The sequence below is a fragment of the Homalodisca vitripennis genome, chromosome X, assembly GCF_021130785.1.
Source record: "Homalodisca vitripennis isolate AUS2020 chromosome X, UT_GWSS_2.1, whole genome shotgun sequence".
Lineage (NCBI taxonomy): Eukaryota > Metazoa > Arthropoda > Insecta > Hemiptera > Cicadellidae > Homalodisca > Homalodisca vitripennis.
This window is the reverse complement of record NC_060215.1, coordinates 136,414,660-136,437,173: the sequence shown is the minus strand read 5'-3', so window position 1 is coordinate 136,437,173 and position 22,514 is coordinate 136,414,660. Positions and strand designations below refer to the sequence as shown.

General features: G+C 32.7%; 1 protein-coding gene and 1 non-coding gene across 2 annotated transcripts in view; both read left to right on the top strand.

The window, feature by feature from the left end:
• Positions 1-22,514, top strand: part of LOC124369633 (dedicator of cytokinesis protein 7) — a 74,903-nt gene that overhangs the window by 5,654 nt on the left and 46,735 nt on the right. The window contains 14 exon segments of the mRNA XM_046827685.1: positions 1,588-1,760; positions 3,945-4,161; positions 5,298-5,471; positions 5,774-5,895; positions 6,167-6,446; positions 8,896-9,064; positions 10,746-10,939; positions 13,922-14,126; positions 16,214-16,339; positions 17,694-17,832; positions 18,918-19,059; positions 19,462-19,491; positions 19,493-19,651; positions 21,654-21,757. Coding sequence (XP_046683641.1) covers positions 1,588-1,760; positions 3,945-4,161; positions 5,298-5,471; positions 5,774-5,895; positions 6,167-6,446; positions 8,896-9,064; positions 10,746-10,939; positions 13,922-14,126; positions 16,214-16,339; positions 17,694-17,832; positions 18,918-19,059; positions 19,462-19,491; positions 19,493-19,651; positions 21,654-21,757 — 2,234 coding nt within the window.
• Trnat-cgu lies at positions 3,006-3,077 on the top strand. Its single transcript has one exon. It is a non-coding gene; the product is annotated as a tRNA-Thr (tRNA).

Sequence of the window (22,514 nt, the reverse complement as noted above, 5' to 3'; positions counted from 1 at the left end):
AATGTGTTATTACAATGTAATCTTCAAAGGATTACAGTTGTTTGTTTGGAGATTTGGTGGCTGGGTAGAATCCTGTGTAGTACGTTCTGCAGACTTGGGTAAGACATTTTGTAAACCATTAGAGAGACAGGAAATTGGGAGAAAAAGATAATTGAAAGGCACATCTAATAATTCTCAACAGGCATGTATGTTGTTGGTTTGGAGATTTAAATTGGTCTTGTTCTTTAGTCTCCAAGGTTCACTGCAATGAACCTCTGGATACAAGACAATGTGAGGGTGTAAAATAAGGAGAAAGACATTTAATAATTCTCAGCAGACGTGTATGTTGTTGGTTAGGAGATTTAAATTGATCTTGTTCTTTAGTCTCCAAGGTTTACTGCAATGAACCTCTGGATACAAGACAATGTGAGGGTGTAAAATAAGGAGAAAGACATTTAATAATTCTCAGCAGACGTGTATGTTGTTGGTTTGGAGATTTAAATTGATCTTGTTCTTTAGTCTCCAAGGTTTACTGCAATGAACCTCTGGATACAAGACAATGTGAGGGTGTAAAATAAGGAGAAAGACATTTAATAATTCTCAAAAGATATGAATATTGTGGGATACAACAGATATACAACCAATACCATCATTCTTTTCTTAAATAATAGATTATTTCAAATTAAATTATTACATTTTCAGTTCATTTGGACAAAACATTTTAGTTTAAATTTGGATGTACTAGTCTAAAATATAAATTATTCCATGTTAATTTTTGTTACAAGATTATGGTATACTGAGGATGCAGTTATCCAGAATGTGGATATCAGAATTTTCTGAATTATTCGAAGTGCATTATAAAAATGTTTGTAATTGTTATGGGTACATATTTATTTCAAAATATAAAGTTAGTCAACTAAAACTTTTTATAAATCACTTTATAGGCAACATTACTATAGCATGAAAGTAATACTTTCTGACTATAAAATGTTTTTTGAGAGTATTACTGCAGTGAACCATTCATAAGTGACTGCTGCTAGAAGCTAGACTGTGTTAGTGGCTGTAGTGATGTTTCCGTGCATGTTCATCGGATTATTGTCACATTGTAACAAATAAGTGTGTCCTATTTTGCAAATGTTCGTATATAACTAAGTTAGCCTTGCATAAATACTATTGTGTTATTAGCTTGCTCTCCATTAGAAATTGTTTACATTCTAAGGGCATAAATAGCAGACACCGACCCCTTCTGTAGTCATGCACTTGTGTGTGATGTTGCTCAATTTTTGTTTATCAATACCAGTGAAGAGTAAGTTTTTAATGGTGATCCGTCTTATCTGAAATTTTTATTATCCAAAATTTACTCAGTACCATCATTTCAGAATATTGAGGCCTTAGTTTATTTAAAAATATACAAATTATACAATTAAAGTACTTAGCCTGCAAATTTTAACGTTGAAAATTAAGCATGTGGTTCAAAAAATTTTAAATGACTAGTACACCCTGTTGACCTAAAGAATTCCACTGTCATGCATATTTAATGCATGTATGGAAAATATATTAAGTTAGCACCAAGTCACTGTATTGAAATTTGACACTAAACTGTTACAGCCATCAGACGTTGTGGATCCTCTGGATTATGAAGAGTTTATGCAACAACACCAGCTAGTTATTGATAGAGATCCATTACGAAACATCTTGGACTTCCCTCCCAACGATATTGAAGTATGCATAGTTCCTCGCAAAAGTAGAACGAAAACACTACCGATACCCAAGGAGCCTTTGTAAGTAAAATAATATTTTGAATTTAAATAAATTTTGTATACATTTAAACTATGAAGTCTATATTTAATTGTTGTTTTATGAGACTAATTATTTGTAGGTACTTTGCCAATATTTATTAATCCTTATAGATCTGGATACAAATTTCTTTATGTCACGCTAATGCTCAATTAACTTTAAAAATTTAATATTAATTTGCTTTAAGTTCTATTTGAATTAAAATTTCTAAAGTTTTTATATGGTGTAAAAAATAAATACTCATTTAAAAAAATACATTTATATTTTGTACAAAGATATGTATAAGATAATAAATAAGACAAGGAATTTGCCTAAAAAAAACATCATAATTTTAAAGAAACAAAATTCAAATTCCAATTAAACTTACACTACAGATGTAAACAATGTCCAGATTAACAAATATAACACAATTCAATCTGGGAAGAGAGCTTGCGCACAGATCTCAAGAATAGCACAGTCATCCTCCCTACATGGAAAAAGCCATCAAACATGCCAGCGTACAGCAAAAAAATTATTTCATTGCTATGACAACTAGTTTTAATAACAGATGACTGACTGCAGCTGTCATCTGACATTCAGTTAACATTGTAACGCATTTTATCACCAGTTTTATGAACTGTTGATAAAGTTCACAATGAAGGACAAAAACTTTGATTGCAACAAAGTTCAATCAAACAAGTTACCCGTTACAATCATACACGGGTGGGTCATTTCGCTGAATGGGATTTCCGTAATTTGCTCGGGAAGGGTTTATTTATTTATTTTGTACAACAAATATAAGATAGAAGAATGGAAGAGTTACATTTTATGAAGTATAAAGGCAGACTCTATTTGGGACAGAATCAATGAATTTATTGTTACAAAAATATAAATGATAAAATATTGAATAAAATAAAAATAATAATTGTTTTCCAAATGTGTTTTTGCCCTGAGGGGAATGAGCTTGTTTATCTGTGATCAGTTCAAGAAATCTTGGTGTTATTTTTTATTGAACAATAAGAATTTTGTTTTCAATCTTGAGGTTAGCTCTACATTTAGGTGTGTAGCATCAACTGCTTAAAAACTACACTAATACAGGTAAGAACTGGAAAATGTATTAATGCCTGAAGAGCCTTCTTGCTCTTGCTATTTGATACTCACTCATCTTTGATGCTGCACCAAAATTCAAACAGACTAGTAACTATATATTTGAAAGTTGGATATGATTTAAGGCCCATTAACATCCATAGGCCTCTTTAGCTCAGTGGTAGAGCACTGGTCTCGTAAACCAGGGGTCGTGAGTTCAATCCTCACAGGAGGCAGTATTTTTTTTTGCTCCTCAATATCCCTTTCTTGCATAATCCATTGTTCGTGATGATTTTTATGAGCCATTAAGGCCCATGTTATTTTTAATTATACAGAAATTAAGTAGCAAATTAACTGAATCGTAAATTCTGTTTTCACTAGGTATATATATATATATATATTTTTTTTTACTTTAATTTTTCTCTTTATTTCAATACATAGATTTATTTATTTGTGATATAAGATTTTTTAAATATTATTTAGTGTTTAGTTATTTTATGTTAACTATTTTGAATTGTATTACTTGATCATTATTGTATATTTTATTACCATTAGATATCAAAATGCTAAATTTGTTTTCTTTTTCAATACAAAATATTTGCTTCTATTTTTCAGTACATTATGGCAATAAATGTGATTTGATTTGATTTGTAGAATTTCAATGAGCTGTTCATCTTTTTATTAATGTCTTGGGTGTTTTGGGTTCATAGGGTCACTTACCCAATATTCTAATTTCATTTTGTCTTTGGAAAGTTTGCTTGAAATTAAAGCTCCAATTTGGATAAGTGGTTTATGAGTGCACTTTTCTGTTAATCTTTCAACATGTGGCCATTTTCTTGCAGTAACCAGTTCAAAGTAAATATCACCTTTATTCATATTCTCTGTGCAATTAACTCTCCAGTATATTACTACAGAATATTTATTTTAGTTCTCTGTAATTGTATTTACACTAATCAAATAGTCTCTCAGGTAGAAAGCTTATGCATTATTCCAATTGTCATTAGAACATTCATGTGCCGTAAGCTCTAGCCCTCTTTCTTTGGTGATCATTATTATTATATTGATCGTCCTTGATCATTGATACCATTGTGTGGACATTGTAGAGGAGAGCTGAGCCCACATGTGAGAGACTGTGTGGAGTGTTACACCAGGGACTATGTGGTGGTGGACTACCACTACCGTCACCATTCCAGTAGCAACTGGATGCGAGACAGACATAGCGAGAAGGAGGCCCTCGTACAACTGGTTCCTCACCAGGAGTTTGAAATTGATTTGGAACATTCAAGTTCTAACGGCTCAACCGATGACACCAGTTACAAGGTATACATATTTGTGGAAGGAGGAATGTAAAGGGTTTCAGTTTGATTGGAATGTCTTAAAATGTTCTTATCCACAGGTTTGAAGAATATATATATATATATATATATATATATATATATATATATATATATATATATATATATATATATATGTACAGTGTAACTTAAAAGTATGGGTACACTCTTAGTCTTTGATGGATAAAGTTGGAGGGATGGAACTCGGGACACCTTTCTAGGAAATAGAAGTGAACTTTTTAGTCACTTCTATTTCTTTGTTGCTCATTTGCTCATTTCCTCAAAATGGGATTTTGGGTGGGGGCGCGCCTAAAAATTTTTAAATGTAAAGACCCATTAAGTGACACCTCATTTGAAAGGTCGTGATAAAAGTAGAAGAACAGAGGAAAAAAATCACAATCACATCAATAAAAGAGTAGCACTGGTTTTTTATTTATTTTTCAGGTGACACACAACCCAATTTGTTTCCCAACGGCCATAAATCAATAAATTTACACATTGCTACGTATTTGCAGGATTTTCATGAATAATGTACACAATTAACTAAAATAAGAAAATACTGATATTCCTGTAGGCAAAGTTTAGCACAATTCCGATGATACGGACATATCCTTATGTTGTGCGATAAGGGTTAATATTGATGTCGCTTACTATTTTATTAGTTGGTATATACTCCAGTGTTTCTGATATTACGTATAAGATAGCTTAGTAAAAGTTTTAGGTAACAGCCGTTTGTTAAAATTATTATTGTCAAACTATTGTACATTTATCAAGATATTCTATATTGGTCAATGTAATGAACCATTCACTGAACTATTTTTATGAATACAATTTAAGCTTTTATGGGATATGTTTTAGTTAAATAATTTTTAGTCTTTGAATGTTGTGTTTTGATAATTTTTATTAAGTGATTATATTAGTATTTATATTGTGACAACTTTTGTCCACTTGCATTTCATGTAAGTAATGGTAAATTTTATCTTCGAAAACAATGTTTTCAAGACGTTTATACCTCAAAGAATTTTGAATAATCTTGTCTATCTAATCTTTTTTGGAAAATATATATAGTCTCAAAATGTCTAGGCATATTAAAATGCAATTAGCTAACCATCTTGATTGTAGGTCAAGTTGGTTGGGGCAGACCGTGTTGTGACCACAGATATGCCAAGAGGCAGCTGGGCAAGCTTTGACCTCTTGAACTCTGTGAGTGATCCACTAATCCCGCCACTACTGGAGCGTATGCCACCTGACACCATTGACCAAATCAATCAAGGCAAGCGTCAGGAGAATCGACAGGTATGTTAATCACAGCATTATTAATTACTAGACTCTCGATAAAAGTACGAGAATTTTTACAAAACGTCTTGTTTGTTTTTCGATTAAAAAGTAAGATTCTCGAAGAATATGTTCAATAAAGAATCTGAATCTGAATTTAAGATTAAAAATTCAACCACGTATGTGACCAAAAGTTCAACACAAATGTTGTCCAACCTGTATTTTACCTACAGTTTGTTCACTGAGGATTTGCTATATTCAATGTTGTACTAATCAACTTGCTGACTGCAGATTCGTTTATATAATATTTTATGGTTGTGCAGGATTCCCTGTTTCTTCTGTACCCTGTGCAACAGCAAGAGGAGTTGGTGGAGAGGAGATTAATGCCCGAGTTGCCTTCTGAACACCAACCACACCGAATTCTAGTCAAGTGCCTACAACTCAAGTGAGTACCATTATTCCATAATGATATTTTGATAGCAAATTGTTTAATGATTGTACCGTTCATTGTAGATTTATTGAAATGGTAACATTCAATATTCAGGATTGTCAATAGACATGAAAATCAATAGCTGAATTTATTTTTCAGTCCTCATGAGAATAGCAAAGTGCTACAAATATAGTTCTCAAAGGGTTCTTATAGGTCATTGAAGCTGAAGTAATTTGTGTTATTTTCACTAGTAAGGAATTTTGTCTTTATTGTCCTGCTTTTCCAGGTTGGAACTAGAGGTGGAACCGATATTTGCGTCTATCGCTTTGTACGACGCAAAAGAGAAGAAGAAAGTGTCAGAGAACTTCTACTTTGACATGAACCCTGACAGTTTGCGCAAGATGGTGGAGCCCCACGTGGGCCCGTTTGACGTGAGCACACTTAGTCGTGCCTGTGTCCTCAACGTGACCTATCCCTCTCCCGACCTGTTCCTTGTCATCAAACTGGAGAAGGTGCTACAAGGTGATATCAATGAGTGTGCTGAACCATACATGAAGGATGAAAAGGTTAGTAGGTGTATCAGTGTGTTATGCACTATTCAAGCTTAGGTGTAAAAGAGATTTACCTGAAAAACATAAATATTATTTTAAAACGGCGTAACCCTATTTCACCTTTTAAAATTCTCGATTATAATTTAATTACTTGTTTCATGTTCATTGAAAAATCAAAATTCATTTATTGTAGCTCAATGATCACTTTAAAATACTTTATTAAGATTTATAAAAACATACATTTTATTTTGAACGATAATTTAAACATTATAAATAAAAATACACACAAGTACACATGTACATTTGAAATGGAAAAGAAAAGATCGGAAACATTTCTAGAGTCGAACCTTTTGAATGTCTAGGGACGAATTTTGCAACCACTTGTTTCAAACTGAAATCCTGGGACAGAATTTCAGAGTTTCATGATGGTTTTTGGTATGCTCAAATCTTCCTCCAACTTGTGCACTGTTAAAACGATTGTCCACTTCGACCTCGAACAGCACACGTTTGATGTTTTTGGGGTTCGTATTGATGAAGGCCAATGACTGAAGTATTCAATAGATTTTATTAATTGTGCTAATGATCACTTTAAGAAACATGAAAATGAGTTCCTTATATAAGTCTATTGTTACTATGAAATCGTTTTAAATTTGTATTGATGTGATGATGAAAGTAGGCTACTGTGTCATACCAAGTCACATATGTGTTCTTTGATTGTCAGTGCCATAACAAGAGTAAAATGTGATGAGATTGTTTTAATCAGTTAATATTGGATTTAACCCTTTAAGTGCCACACATACTGGGCACTTGGGGGGGGGGGGGCATGGTCAGTGTCAAGCATTTGTGACAGTTCATATCCCTTGTTGCCAAGCACTTGTGGTATTTGTGTAGTGTCCACCAGATAAAACACAACTCATTCAAGAATATACATAAGGGATGGCTTTGTTTTATTATGTAGGGGGAAAATGAGGTTATAACTTTTAATATTTATTTGAATGACACAATGTGTTGAAATTTTAAATTTAAAAAGATATTTTAAAAATTGAAATTTGTTTATTTTATAAATTTTAAAATATTTTTTTTTTAAATTGTATAAGCTTAATTTGTTTGTATGCACCCTTTTTATTGTTCCCTTTGTGAATATGAACATATCAAGTTAAAAAATAGTACCTAAGTATCTATATAGTCGAGTTTTTACTTTTCTATGTGTTGAAAATCTTCACCTGTACATAAGTCGACTCATATTTGGCAAATACTTTTACAAACCAAACCAAGATGAAGCATCTATTGTTGTTTGATTTATTATTTATAACATTAGAGTAAGATCAATGTCATATGTTAAAATTTGGTAATAGAATAACAAATAATCAAAAAGTCAATCTAGTCGACATTTCTCGGAAGTATTGGCAGTTCGATCTAATCGGCTCTTGGCACTCAAAGAGTTAACATGTGCTTCATTTCTCAAGTTGTGTTTTTGTATTATTTAAGCTTATTACTCTTTAAAATGGTGTCCAAATATGTTTTAGCATACAAATCAATGTATAACATGTTTACTCTTGTTCTAAAAAGTTGATCCTATCATCAACACTAAAATACTTAGGGTTTAGACAGTAATTTGTTTAACTTTAATCATTCTATAAGTTATATAATGAAAACAGAAGACCAATTTAAGAGTTTTAAATATTAATTTTATTATTAGTTTAACAATACAGTTACAATTCTCCATGAATTTGTAAGTAAAGAATATTGTCTATTGTGTAGAGTAATCAAGTTTCTTTCACCCTTTTAAACCCTAAAGACATAACTCCCTAAGTACTATCATTTTTACAACAAAAATTTCAACAGTATAAGTATGTATTTATAAAAAGTTTAAAAAATAAACAGTAAAACTGAGAGGGATATGTTTCTGCAGCTTCATACATGTGTGTTTTACATACCAATACAGTTTGTGTCATATATTGTTCGCAAAACTCTTGTTAAAATTTATATTTTGGTATTATTATCAACACCTTTCCTTAAATAATCTGCGATAGAGTAATAGGGTCCTTAAATAGAGTATGAGAAAAATTTTCATAACTTTTTTTAAACACAGAATCTCTTATAATGGGAAAATAGTAAAATATTCTTCTTTCACAAACATACCAGAAGAGTTGTTGTTATCCCTCTTGCTATTTGGAGGGAATGTGAGTAGAGTCTGAAGTTTCTGCTCGTGACTATGTGTGTAACTGACGTTTCCTGTTGATTAATTTATTTTAAATAAATTTATCAAATCGAAACGACTAATAAATTACTCTACATTTAACTAATAGTAAGACTTAACTAATCGATTGTGGATTTAGCACAGTAATAGAAACCATTTACATCTTATTGTGATACTTCAAGGTTCTGTTAATTTTTTTTATAAATTAAATTGAGTGATTATGATTTTCAGTTCAGTTAGTTTTGTGAATCTGTTGTTGTATAGAACCTGGACAAGGTGAGAGTGAACGCAGTACAATGCTGTGAGCGGTTAGGCAAGTATCGCATGCCGTTCGCATGGACCGCCATCTACCTGATGAATGTTGTATCCGGAGTGAACAGCCTGGAGCGTGATTCCTGCAGCGACAAGGAGAGCACTGGCTCTAACAGTTTAGGTTAGTCTCTCTTCTCACATCTTCATTCAATCTAGACAGTCATTTTTATTTTTATTCCGGTAACCTAAATATTTTTTACCTATAAAAAAAATTCTTATGCAATCCACTCAAAACCTTCTTTTACTTGTAGATTACGCTCACACTCAAGTATTATTTTGATATTACATATAAATTTTTAAAATTCAGAAATGAACAAAACAAGGTAAAGAAAAGTTGAGCTTTTTTAATTTTTATGAACTCTTAAAAATGTTAGTAAATAACTGAAAAATTTTTAGCTAATTTTTAGTTTATTAAAAAATTGTATTTTTAATGTTATGTTTCTTTGAACAATGTAGTGAAAAAAACTAAACAACTTGAAATGTTAGAATAGTTTTAAATGTGAGCTTTTCATTGAGCTCTGAAGCATTTGGTTTGAGCTCGAAATATTTTTCAAACTTTTCCATCCCAAGCCTACAATAAATCCACAAACAAAAGCATCATGGACTATTTCTTATTTCTGTCCAAGAAAGTAAATCATAAGTTAATTTCATAAACCGTAACATATTGTACATTTTCTGCTATCTCACAATCACAATTTTGTTCCTGAATTATATTTATAAATCCCTGGAGGTCTGTGGACTGGAAATACAGATATACAGGAAAATAGCCCAGTATCAGTTGACATTTTGTTTCCTGTCCGAATGAAAGAGACTGGAAATAAATAGTAGAAATGCAAATAAATAAATATTTTGTTTTGTAAATGTTTGTGTTTGAGCATGCAAAATATTACTTGTATTACCAAGCAAATACCAGTCAAAAAATTAAAACACAAAGTCAACTTGTAAAGTCCAATCAAATGAATTTTGTTTTTCCTTTTGTTGGTTTTTGTTGGTTTCATTTTTATAACATAAAAACTGAATTTATCATAATTAATCTAACATTTTAATGACATTTCCAAGCCTTTTCAAAATTCAATAAACAATGCATTTAAATATCCTAGTAAAAATATTAAACCAATTCTAGTTTATAGTCAGTAGCATAAATCAGTATGAAGTAGTAATTTATTCTTAAATACTTAAAGTAAAAAAAAATTATAATGTGAGTAATTATAAAAGTGATAAAACTAGTTAATTTCATGAAACTGTTTTGATTTTCTTCTTCCATGACAGATAATGCTAATTACAATTAACTTTGTAATACACTGAAATTAGGGCTGATAATTTCTCATGAAAATTCTAATGTCGTATCTGGGTTTTCAATCAAAAAGTCCACTAGACAGGGAAGTCCAAAAATGAGATCAGCATTGTCATTCAACATATTAACCTGTAATCAATAGAATGTACATGGAAGCTAAAAAAATGTAAAAATAGACAAATGTTAACATTTGTCAGAAGTGTCGGATAAGACATGAAAGGCACTGTGTATGGAGAAATGTAGAGAAGGAAAGAAAAAAATAAAAGTTATAACCTTTTATAATGGTATTTGTGACTTTCATAGTTTTCTCTGGGAAGAATTTCAAAGTATGTAATTGTAAGTATCCTGGGCCTGAGGTATATACACTCAAATTTAAAGCTTATAATAATAAAAATCATGGAGAACCTTGAAGGGAGAGTGTTGCAATTAACGGTTTTGTAACTTTTTCCTAGAGAACTGTGATGAATGTTCAACACACGTGTAAAAGTTTTTGCGTTGTGATTTGCAGATCGGAAATCAAGTATGAGCAACTTTGAACAGCTGCGGAAACGTGCGAGTGACATGGGGTCACTTACACGGCGAGGCTCGTTAGAGCGGCGGACAAGTGCAGACAAACGGTACTCCTGGTCTCCTGAGGACCTCACCTCCAGCCTCGACACCTTCCGTCCTGTCACACTTACGGTTACAAGCTTCTTCAAACAGGTGAGTAAGTTCTTTGTCATGTATTACCAGACTCTGGACATAGTATAGGAACCTCTTTAGAGACAATATACATTGTCTCATAGACAATGCATTGTCTTATTAGAAAAACCCATGACTGTTTCTTCCATCTTGGGTCTTTTTTCTCATTCTTTCATGCAATGTAGCAAGAACCTCAAGATTGTAATTTTATTAACCCTTATAACGTCACAGACGCCGTATGGCGCATAGACAAACTATCTCCAAACGGCAAAGACGCGGTACGGCGCATCGACACAAAACTGCGTCTATAGCAAATTTAAGTTCCTTCTAAATCCGATCAATGTCACTAACGGTATGCGTCAACCATGTGTGTGGGTTATTGACCTATGTCAAGCGTCAAAATATAGCTGTCGCGTTACATTGTTTGAAACAATAGACGCGGTGTCTAGACACTCTCCCCGCCACACGGCACAGACGCCGTACAGCGCGCGCGCTTTTGTTTGCAGTTTGGCTTCAGGTAGTGCGTGTCTAACCATCGCTGAGTCGGTTTCTTTCGTCGTGTTTTCTGTTTATATGGTTTTTATTTATTTGTTAAAAGTATTGATATCTTAGTTTTAGTATTCATTTAGTGTTTTTAGTGTCATTTTAGTGTTTAGTGTCACCTATTTAGTGTTCAGGTACTTTGGGATTATACCGACCACACCAGTATGAAGAACACAAAAATATAAATTTATAGCTAAACAAACATAATAGAACGAAAAAACAACTCTTTAATTACAAAATTACAAGCATTTCCAGGCATTGTGATCGGTATTGTTGTCGCTGTAATCTTATCTTTCTCGAGAATCCCGATTACGACAGGCCACGCGGCATCACATGATTTGCGTGGTACATAATTGCCTTTCCATTACAATTCAATTTATATTTCTGATCAGATCCTGTAGAATTTGATAGTTTACTGATAGGTACTATCTCGAGGGATGTTTTTCTTTCGTTGACATCAGCGAGAAGGCATGGCACTCGCATTTTGGGTGGCGGAGTATGATCAAGAATAAAAACAAGTTTTGAGTGTTTTTTCAATAAAGAGTTTAGTTTTAGTTTGATCATGTTTGTTTTTATTGAATTTTTGTGTTTGGAGAAATGTAGAGGTAAAACACGGAAGTACAACAAAGCGACGCACCAGCTGAACGGGCGGCGAGACTCTGCAATCACGTTATCTACTAGACCGCTCGACTTTGACCTCTGTCTGAGGATGGGGAGGGGTTTGCGATAAGACAATTCCTGTTTTATATTGACGAAATATTGTTCTACGCTAATCTAATCTAGTAATCAGTAGAAGCAAAATGTCAAATAACGATTCATGTCTGGGTGTGGTCGGTATAATTCCAAAGTACCGTGTTCATTATTAGTGATAAATAACATGTCTCGTAACATTGACGATCCTGAGTACAGTGACTTTATAATTTTACAATTTTTACTTTTTTATACTTACCATAATTATAGAAAGTAAAAATAAAAATGAACTTTACACATTAAAATTTTTTTTTTAATATTGTGCCGTTTGCTGGAAGTCGTGACAAGATATACTGACGTTATAAGGGTTAAAAAATCCCAATGAAGGTTTGCAAATCTTTGAATAAAAATATTATCTCTTTAAATTTTGATTTGCTTATTCAAGCTAATTTAGCTCTTAGTGGAATTGGGTTCTTCCATTACATGGAATGGTGCTTAATGTCAAGATAATGATAAAACTAAGATTCGCTACATGTTATCATTCTGTTCAATAAGCTCTGGTCATATTCTCTGACATTCTTAATATCAATACAAATATTTTTGCAAGCTTCTTTGTCTTCAATAGAATCATAGGCAAGGTTTTCACAATTTTTTAATGTTATAATTGCTATGCAAAATTTGTCCTACATATTCTTTATAAATTCCTCCTGTTTCAGAAATAGCATGAGTAGTAAATTGATGTTCAGATTTAAATAAATTACCAACTTTTAAAATGTTTCCAACTGTTTATTGTGTGGAGAGACATAAATTACTACTATAAATAAATATTAAGAAACATCATTAGCATAAATTTCTTTGAAAGTTAAGAAAAGTTAAGTTTCAGCAGAAAACTTTTAAGTTTTTGTGAAATTTTATGACAATTTGTTATTCTATTATTATACTTATCATGTTTGTTTACTAACATGGGGTGTACCGTATTCAAATAGAGATTTACACTACACTAGAACGTGGCTAGACTAGAGCATGTGTACTTCTTCTGTAGACGCATCAATCTCATTATTTTATTGCCCTATCTAATGATGTATACATTGTATGGGCGGTTTTATTACTAGTTGTCACTGACCTTTCTCTGTAATTGTTAAACAAAGTGAAAGAAACGTAACAACTAAGTATTATGCTCCTGGTTCATGTTGGATAAGCTGAAGGAACGTGTCACAAACTCAGAACATAGTCAGGGAAGCTACTACTGAGAAAAGTAAATTACCCAAACGGCTCTTTAATTTGCACCATTATTTCTCACATTTTATATTAACCTATTTGGTGCCAAAATCTGTATATAGAGATGTATAAAAACGAAAGATATTCAAATTGAAAGGGTTTTGTAAATTATATTTGTATTTGCAGTTTTTACAAAACGTTTTAGTGAAACAGTCCAAAACATTCAAAATAGGCCTGTAATCCTTCAGTAGTACTAGTACTAAGTACTTTTACATTCTTTAGAGCAACTATTGATTTATTTCTAGCACTAAAAGGGTTAACCAATGTGATTTTTTTTAAGTTTAAGAAACATCTGAGTACTGTATTTTTGGTACCTGTATATGTACAAAAAGAGGAATATATACCAGGGAAATGAGTATTTTCATTGATATTCCTTAAAACATATCTTGTAATCTGCTTCAAGTTCTTTATACATTTAACACCAATGATACTCAATTTATTGAATAAAACTTGGCTTTCTTGATGGATGTGTGAGATAATGATTTGTTGCAGGAAAGTGACAAGTTGAGGGATGAGGACCTCTACAAATTCTTGCAGGACCTCAAGAGGCCTTGTTCAGTGCTGAAGAAACTTAAATCTATCCCTGGAGTACTCAAACTGGACATCTCTCCCTTCTCTGAAGATGTGAAGGGCTGCCTCACCCCTGAACTTGAACCTCTCATCCCTGTCTCTGATTTTGACACTCTTTCTGGCTCCGGTAATTATTATTACCCACATTAGTGTTTTCTACTATTCAGGATATTTTAAATTCATCCCACCTTATTGTTTTTTACCTTAAATATAAAAAAATTTTTAACAAAAGCAACCAACAATCTTATTTAGAGTCTGTTGTAAAAATTCATACCTCATAAATAGATTTACTGCATTACTGTTATGTATATACAGGGTGTTTGAAAAGTATGGGTACGGCTTAATATTTAAAAAACCATAGGAGATAACATCTATAAACTTTGCACAATGTCGTATGGCTATGTAAACTATTTTCCCTTGCTATTACCATGACATACCAACCATGGGGGGACGGCCCACAGAGGAAAACATGGAAATCTTAAATTGAAGCGTGGGTCAAGTGATACCTCATTTGAAAGAGCTCACTTAGTAGAGTTGAATTCCGCAAACCGCATCTCAAAAGGTTTATCCAATCAGAAATGGCGGGTTGTTTTAGGTACACATTGTGAAGTACATTATGCGCTGCCATTTCTGACTGGATCGTCGTATTCTGATGCGGTAGGCGGCGTTTCACTCTACTAACCAATTGTGTTTTCACTGACTTTTTTTAATTAGCTAATTATGTCATAAATTTATAACACAATAAATACCAATGTTTTTTAGTTTTATTTACAAACAAACCACTATAAACAACATAATTTCAATAAGGTTAGCAGGTTTTGTGAATAACAGCAAAGTTTTATCAAGCACTGCAGAGGTGCAGCTGCTGTGAACACAAAACAAAATATAGCACATGAAAGAAACAAAACGTCAATTTATTCTGAAAAAAAAACGGTACCAAATAAGTAACTATTCTTTTCCTTTAATCATTCTAGAAAGTGCAACGTAAACTACACCACAAAGACTGATGAAATATATTGAATTTATTTCATTATCGTTTTAGTACTAAAAATTGATTGCTCTTTAAATTCTTTACAACATAGTATGCAATTCGAATGATTAAAACTAAAAATTACTTAGAAAATATACTTGTACCGACAAGTTTCGATTGGCTGTCGGTGGACACATGACCTAGAGTGTGGTGGGGGTGTCAGAGGAGCCTGAAAAGCAGAAGACGTATTAGACATATCAACACTTGTCAAAGAGTTAATATTGCCTGCTAACAATTATAATAATATCTTTAGATTGCAACGTGATATTTTTAACAATAATCTACATTTAGTTTTACCTTCTTAAACTTATAATAATTACTCAACACATCTCACTAGTATGTTCAAGTTAAAGAGCACTAATTCATCTTATAATAATAGCCGTTTGCTAGTGTTACCTCATTTGTTATTTTTATTTTGCTGTACATGATTATTTTTGTAACATTTCACATTGTTTTACATGTAAAGGCACAAGTAATGTATTTAAAACCAAAATTTACTTCATTTTAAAGATAGGTTTGAGTGAAGACTATAAGTGATGTAGTGTTATATGCCATTGTAGTTCAGCCAACATGCAGTGCCATATTTATAATTTGTACCCACAGGGCCATATATATTCAAATAACTTGATCCTCAATGAGTGAAGTAAATAAAACATGCGAAATCTATAAGCTATCTTCCATATAATTATTGTAGTGGCACATTTTGTTATACTTTATTTAAAATACTTGTAATAGATGTGTACTCTTATTGTTATTTTGGTACATATCATTGAACGCATTAGAATACTTTAAATAAAACCACTAACAAACATCAAAAAATGTTTAAAAGTAATAAATTTGTTGTAATTATTTGTATAGAGTATTACTGGAAGACTAAGATAAAAACTAGTTTGTCTATAGGTTTTTAGTAGCCTCATTTATTTATTATAATTTCAGTAACTACAGGGTGTAAAAGTTGACAAAGATTCATTAAAAAGTCATTGGAAATGTCTTTGCAAAAAATAAGTAGATGCTTATTTATTAAGGCATAATTTTAAAATATTGCATTTTTGGCTAAAAATATATTAGAATGTAACAGAAGTAGAGGATCAGATTATTGGATGGGAAAGGTTTAGAACTATGGTAATACATTTAGAGCAGCATGGTGCACAAAATAAGTTGAAAGTTATTCTTATTGTTTTCAGAAGGAAAGAGTCGTCCAATAAAAGAAATATTAGAGTTTCCTGCGAAAGAAGTCCTTCTGCCTCACTTCTTTTACAGAAACCTTCTGTACGTCTATCCTAAAGAACTGAATTTCACTGGCCGTACGGGTAAGTATCACTAATTATTGTTTTAAATTGAATTAGTTTCGTGAAGTATTAAATTTAATCCTAACAATACAGGTATTAGATATGAAAAATTGTGAGTCAATTCATCAATAGATTTGTCGCTGAAAATAATGTGTAGGTATAAGTAATCGTCACAGGTATAAATCCTAACACTAAAACTAGTCAAATATTAAATGTCTATTTAGGGCATAGTATTATAGGCAGCTTCCAAAGAAAAAGTTTAGTACTAATGTAAAATTTGCCGGCATTACTGTGGTTAAGTATATGCGTTTGTCGTACTTTGCTTATTTCTTGCGTAGCTCATAGTGTCCGACTACTTCGGGCTTGCGTTTTCTGTGTTTTTCAAAACATAGTATAATAGTAAGTATCTTAATGGTCTAACAGTTTGAATTTTGGTATTCATTAGGAATACATAACGTAAATTTAACGTAAACCAATTAGCTATTTTATTAAAAATTGTTTTAGGCCTACTGCCTTAATTGTTGTAATTATATTTAACACTATCTCAGTGTAAGAAATGCTTATAAATATTTGAAAAATTTTAATAACCTACTTTTTTACATTTTTTACATGTTGTGTGTAATAAATTTAGCACAATTTTCCTCATGATCTGTCTAAAAATAGCTTAAATAATTATTTTTGAATTATTGTTAGTAATTTTTCCTGTATTAAATTTTTCAGGTGTAAAGTAGCAATTTTCAGGAAATTGATTTTTTTTTAATGAAAATGTTTTCTTTATAAATGGAATTTCAAGGCTTAATTTTTACTCCACAGTTGAAATTAAATATGTGTATTTTTTCATAAACTAGTATGGCCTTGGCACATAGATGGAAAGTCCATATAAAGTGCATATTGTAGTTATCTGATTTAAATTAATTGTCTGTTAATATATTGTATTGCTGTGACTCAAGTACTTCTACATTTCTGACAGTAAGACATTAAAGTTTCTGAAAGAAAAATGTGTAATTAAAAAATAATTTATGTGTTTTCCAATTATAAATGCAGGTTCTCAAAATTAAGTGATTGTTGGTTGCCAGGTATTGTTGCCTCTAATAAGTGGTAGGACTGAAACCTGAGACTTAAAACCAAATCATCCCTAGTGGATAGCAAAAATATCAAAAAGCAATGGGCAATAGGTCTACTCCAAATTTTCATATTTAAGAAATTTTGTACTGCTTTAGCTTTGTGTAAACTGTTGTGAATTACAGAACTGATACAGTTATTCTGTTTTTAGCCAGCCCTAATAGAATATAGTCAGGTGAATAGTTTTAGCGGGTAAGGGGACCGTTCTGTTTTCTGTAAGCCACGCAGCCACTAATCCTGTTCTGCGTTATAGGGTCAGCGCGAAACATCGCAGTTAAAGTACAGCTCATGTGTGGAGAGGAGGATCACCATGCTCTACCAGTCATATTCGGCAAGTCCTCTTGTCCAGAATACTGTCCGGAGGCCTACTCTACAGTCAGCTATCACAACAAGTAAATATGATTCACTCCCCCCTCCCCCCATACATAGTGGAGAATGTATTGTGATAGTAAAAATCAAATTATGCTATTCAGTGATGATACAAGCAGGTACCCAAAACAACCACAATAACTATTCCTGGGGCATTGCTTGTGTAATATGTATTCTCCCACTAGGCATATATAGCGCAAGTCTGTGTCGTCAACCTGGCTTGTTCTGTTCGTCTGTAGTAAGTTTTAAGTAAATAATTTGGAGGTGTGAGATTTTATTTTGTGCTTGGTAAAAATACTTCTGAAGCAGTTTTATTGTTGAAAAGAATGTATAAAAGTAATAATACGGGAAAACTCCATTCAGAGTTTGTTCCACCAGGCCAGACCATTAATTAAGCTTTTTATTTGGATGTTTTAAGAAGATTGAACAACAGTGTTTGTTCCCCAACCCATTTTGTTGCAGAAAGTGGATTGGTTTTACCTTCATGGCAACACACCTGAACACATAACCATCACATTAGTTTATCCAATTGAAATTTTACAACACTTTTGGAACCTCTGATATACAGATCTAATTAATATGAATTTTACTCATTATTTATTTCAAAATAATTAAAGCATACGTAATAACACTTGTATTTAAAACGGAAGATAAGAATAATCTTTAAAGTTTTTTTCGAATAAATTTGATTCTTATCTTTGATGTAGTTGTCAAGTCTTGAATTTTGTATGTTGACTAAACTCTAATTATTTTTGTTGTAATTCATATAAAATAATCTTTATGAATTATTCCACTAGGTTATCTTTAGATTCTGCTGTTGTACTGTAAAGGATTTTGTAAAAGCTGACATCTCAAATTATGCTCATTGATATATGTTTATCTCTTGACTCCTTATCACATAATATTGATTAAAACTAGAATATTGTAGTATTAAGGAATGAACTGCAACTTTAAAAATAAATTCACACGAATAAGACACACTGTGTTAAATTAAACAGTTACAAGAAAATTGGTGTTGGAAAGCATAAAATAAACCAAGTGTTATTTTAATTTAACTGAAATTTGATTTAACATAACCTGATGTGGTGCATCATGTGACTAATTTCAGGTGTCCGAATTTCTATGATGAAGTGAAAATGAGTCTTCCAGCGAACTTGACGGATCAACACCATCTGCTTTTCACCTTCTACCACATCAGCTGCCAACGGAAACTGGAACAGAATACAGTTGAGACTCCTGTCGGGTACACGGTGGGTGCTTAATGTCAATCTTAATTGCAATTCTTCCATCAATAGGGCCAATAAAATGTGGGCAGGAGTTTTCTTTCAACTAACTTATATCACGCATTCATAATTTCTGCTCCTGACCTCCCTGGGCAGATTCCATTAAATATTTCCAAAAAAGGAAAGTTTGCAAAATCAGTACTGATTTAAAATTCAATTTCAATGCCTAAGGTGTTTTTAGCTAATGAAATAATTTATAACATGATTTTATTTTTAAGGGTCCAAATTATTAGGTATTTTACATAAAATGTTTAAACAATTATATTAAAAGTTATGAAAGGGCAGTCAAAACGGTTAAACCCTCCTTTTAATTGATTGAGGAATCCATTTGAGCAAGTATAATATTTTGATTGAGAAACTCTGTTGCAGTGGCTGCCGCTATTTCAGGACAACAGATTGCAGGCTGGGAGAGTTTATCTTGCCTGTGATGATGGATCACCCTCCACCCAACTACTCATACATCACACCGGACGTATTGTTGCCTGGCATCAAGTGGGTGGACAACCACAAGGGCATCTTCACAGTCCACGTGGAGGCCGTTACCTCTGTACACACTCAGGTTTGTGTCTATCTCGTAACAGTAATTAATTTCAGATTGTAAATTGAGATATCAGAATGGTCAGTGAGTCAAACAAAAGGCTTATTGTACCACCCAACAGAATAGTCTTGAGGAGATTGAGATGTCGGAAAGCTCAGCAAATGAAGTAAATGGGTTTTACCTTACCACAGGATAAGTGTTGAGGTTGATTGAGATTGAGATGTAAGAAAGCTCGGCTCATGAAGTAAAAGGGTTTTACCTTACCACAGGATAAGCACTGACGTTTATTGAGTTGTTGGAATGCTCAGCACATGAAGTAAAAGGGCTTTACCTTACCACAGGATAAGCGTTGAGATTGATTGAAATGTAGGAAAGCTCAGCACATGAAGTAAAAGGGTAAAATAAGTAATCCTTCTCAGGCCATCTTTTGCCAACTTGCACTGAAAATGAGCTAGTTAAGCGTGATACTTACAGCAAAAGTTTGACCAATTCTGCAGACCAGCTTAGGACCAAGAAAAGTGGCCTGGAGTTATTATATTATACCTAATCTACTCATTGCCCAACTTTAAAAACTGCCTAGAGACAGTGAAAACACACCTGACCTTTATTTCTTTTGTGATTCAAGTGAACAAACTGACCAAAGTGAACTTTTAGATGGTGCGTGTGTAACTGAGTTTTCATCACCTTTCTGTGAGTTCCTAATTTACCATTAGACATACAAAGTATTATGTTTTCATAAACTTTATTTTACAAAAAATATAAATGTAAATTATGTTGGAAATGGAAAAATTTGTTAAAAGAAAAATTAACTAAATCATTGTTTGTGTTGGGCCAATTGCTGTTAGAGATCGCCATTCTTGGAAATCAAGGTTACAAAGGAACATAGTTTTGGTGGTGTTATTATTTGAGCTTAGTGAAGCCTATCACTTCTGTAGCTGGAAATATTTCATTTCTGTCTGTCTGTCAGTACAATATCTCGAAAACAATCTGACCAATAGACTTGAAATTTGGTATCAAGCTTCAGTTATATATTAGTAACACTGAGTTCGATGATGGTGCATGTCACTGCATGAGATTTGACTGAATGTTAGCGAATATTATTACATTGGTCTCATGGGTAACCATGATGGCAACAAGTAAAAGCAGAATAAATAAATTTGTGAATAAGCTGAATCCAATCATTTTAAATTCCAACATGTGACTTTTATTCATATTCATAGAGTAAAAAGGGAAAGAGTAGAAAGTCAATGTTAAAAGTCGATGACAAGATTTTATTTCTGTGCACTCTTGCATTGTAGTACTATCCTTAGCTTATTGGAACTTGTATTATTTAAACACTGATATGGAACCTAATTTAATGAAAAAATGGGAATTCATTTCATCTGTTGACTTTAATTTTGCATGAAACTTCATTTATACATACACAAGAATGTCTTTTGTGGTGGTGCATGTCCAACCACAGAACCTGGCTAAGCATCATTGAAGGCTATGACTTAGTAGGTTGACACAGTTTCTTTCTTCTTGTCGGAGGGGATGTAAAGATTTCTTCATGATTTTCCATCTTTGTATCTGTCCGCAGGACATATAGAGAATGAAATGAGTATACAACCTCAGTAATGCTTGTTACGTGATACATGGTGTCATGTACTCCTACCTTGTCAAATAACATGATGCTGAATGTGGCACACTGGCTGTGGTTTTGTATGACACTTGGCCAATAACATCTGTTCAACTCTGATAAGAGAGTGTGTAGCATGACATGGTCTGTACAAGAGGTGTCAACCTGTGTTTAATTGATACTCAGGCTCTGACATTGTCACAGACTTTACTCCTAGAATCTAGAACCATGTTCGTCCGAAGAGGTCCAAAGAAAGTAAGTGATGAAGAAGCTCAAAATGAACTCCCTACAGACATTGTACTAAGAGGATAATGAACTGGAGCTAAACCAAATGTTCACATTGAATCAACCCTTCCCACCATATCTATGTTATGTATAAATTGTAATCATGCAATATTTTTGCAGGACATTTATTTAGATCACTTCTTGAACTTGTGTGCCACCTTGGAGCAAGGGCGTATCCCACAGAGGATGCAAGAGACTAGTGTCGAAGGAGAGCTTAAAATAAGGTAAGTTTCTGAATCTGAAAATTACTAAGGACTTAATTTTTTTTAATTACAGGTTTTAATACTTGTCTAAGTTCTATTTTCTGTACAGCTTTAAATGGCACGCTGCATCATTGTTGGGTGTGTGCAGTAGTCCTAAATCTAATCATTAGAAGTTTGGTGTTATAATGTAAACAGTTTAAGGTAAATGTTTCCATTATTTTTTATTGTCATTATAGTACAATAGCTTCCAACACGAAGACACATGTCATATTGATGAACAATGTTCTTAGTGACTTTGGTGTATAATTTCACTGGCTGTGGTCTAAGCCATTTATTGATACTCTCCTTTAATTTGTCATTATCTGAAAACTGCAGTAAACCTAGCCATTTTTCATCTTAAAAACAGACAAAAATCATAGGTGTCACTGGCACCTGATGTGTCAGAACTGTACTTATCGCCAATATACCACCAGTAGCTGTTATTTATATTTATTTACATCTATGTTTTGGTAACAGGTTTCCAATCAGAATCAATGTCATCAACCATGTCATCAACATGTAACAACCTTGCAGCAGAAAATCTCCACATGTTTCAATTTTGCAATCAGTAAAGTAAGATTTACAGACTCAAAAGCCCTAAAAAAGGTAAACAAGACTAAAATAGTTCATTGTTGCTGATCAATGTCAAGCGTATGTCTTTGGTTTTCGCAACATTACAGTTTCAATATTCAAAATAAACTTGATCCATGCCAAGACAGAGTCCCTGACCAAGTTTTGG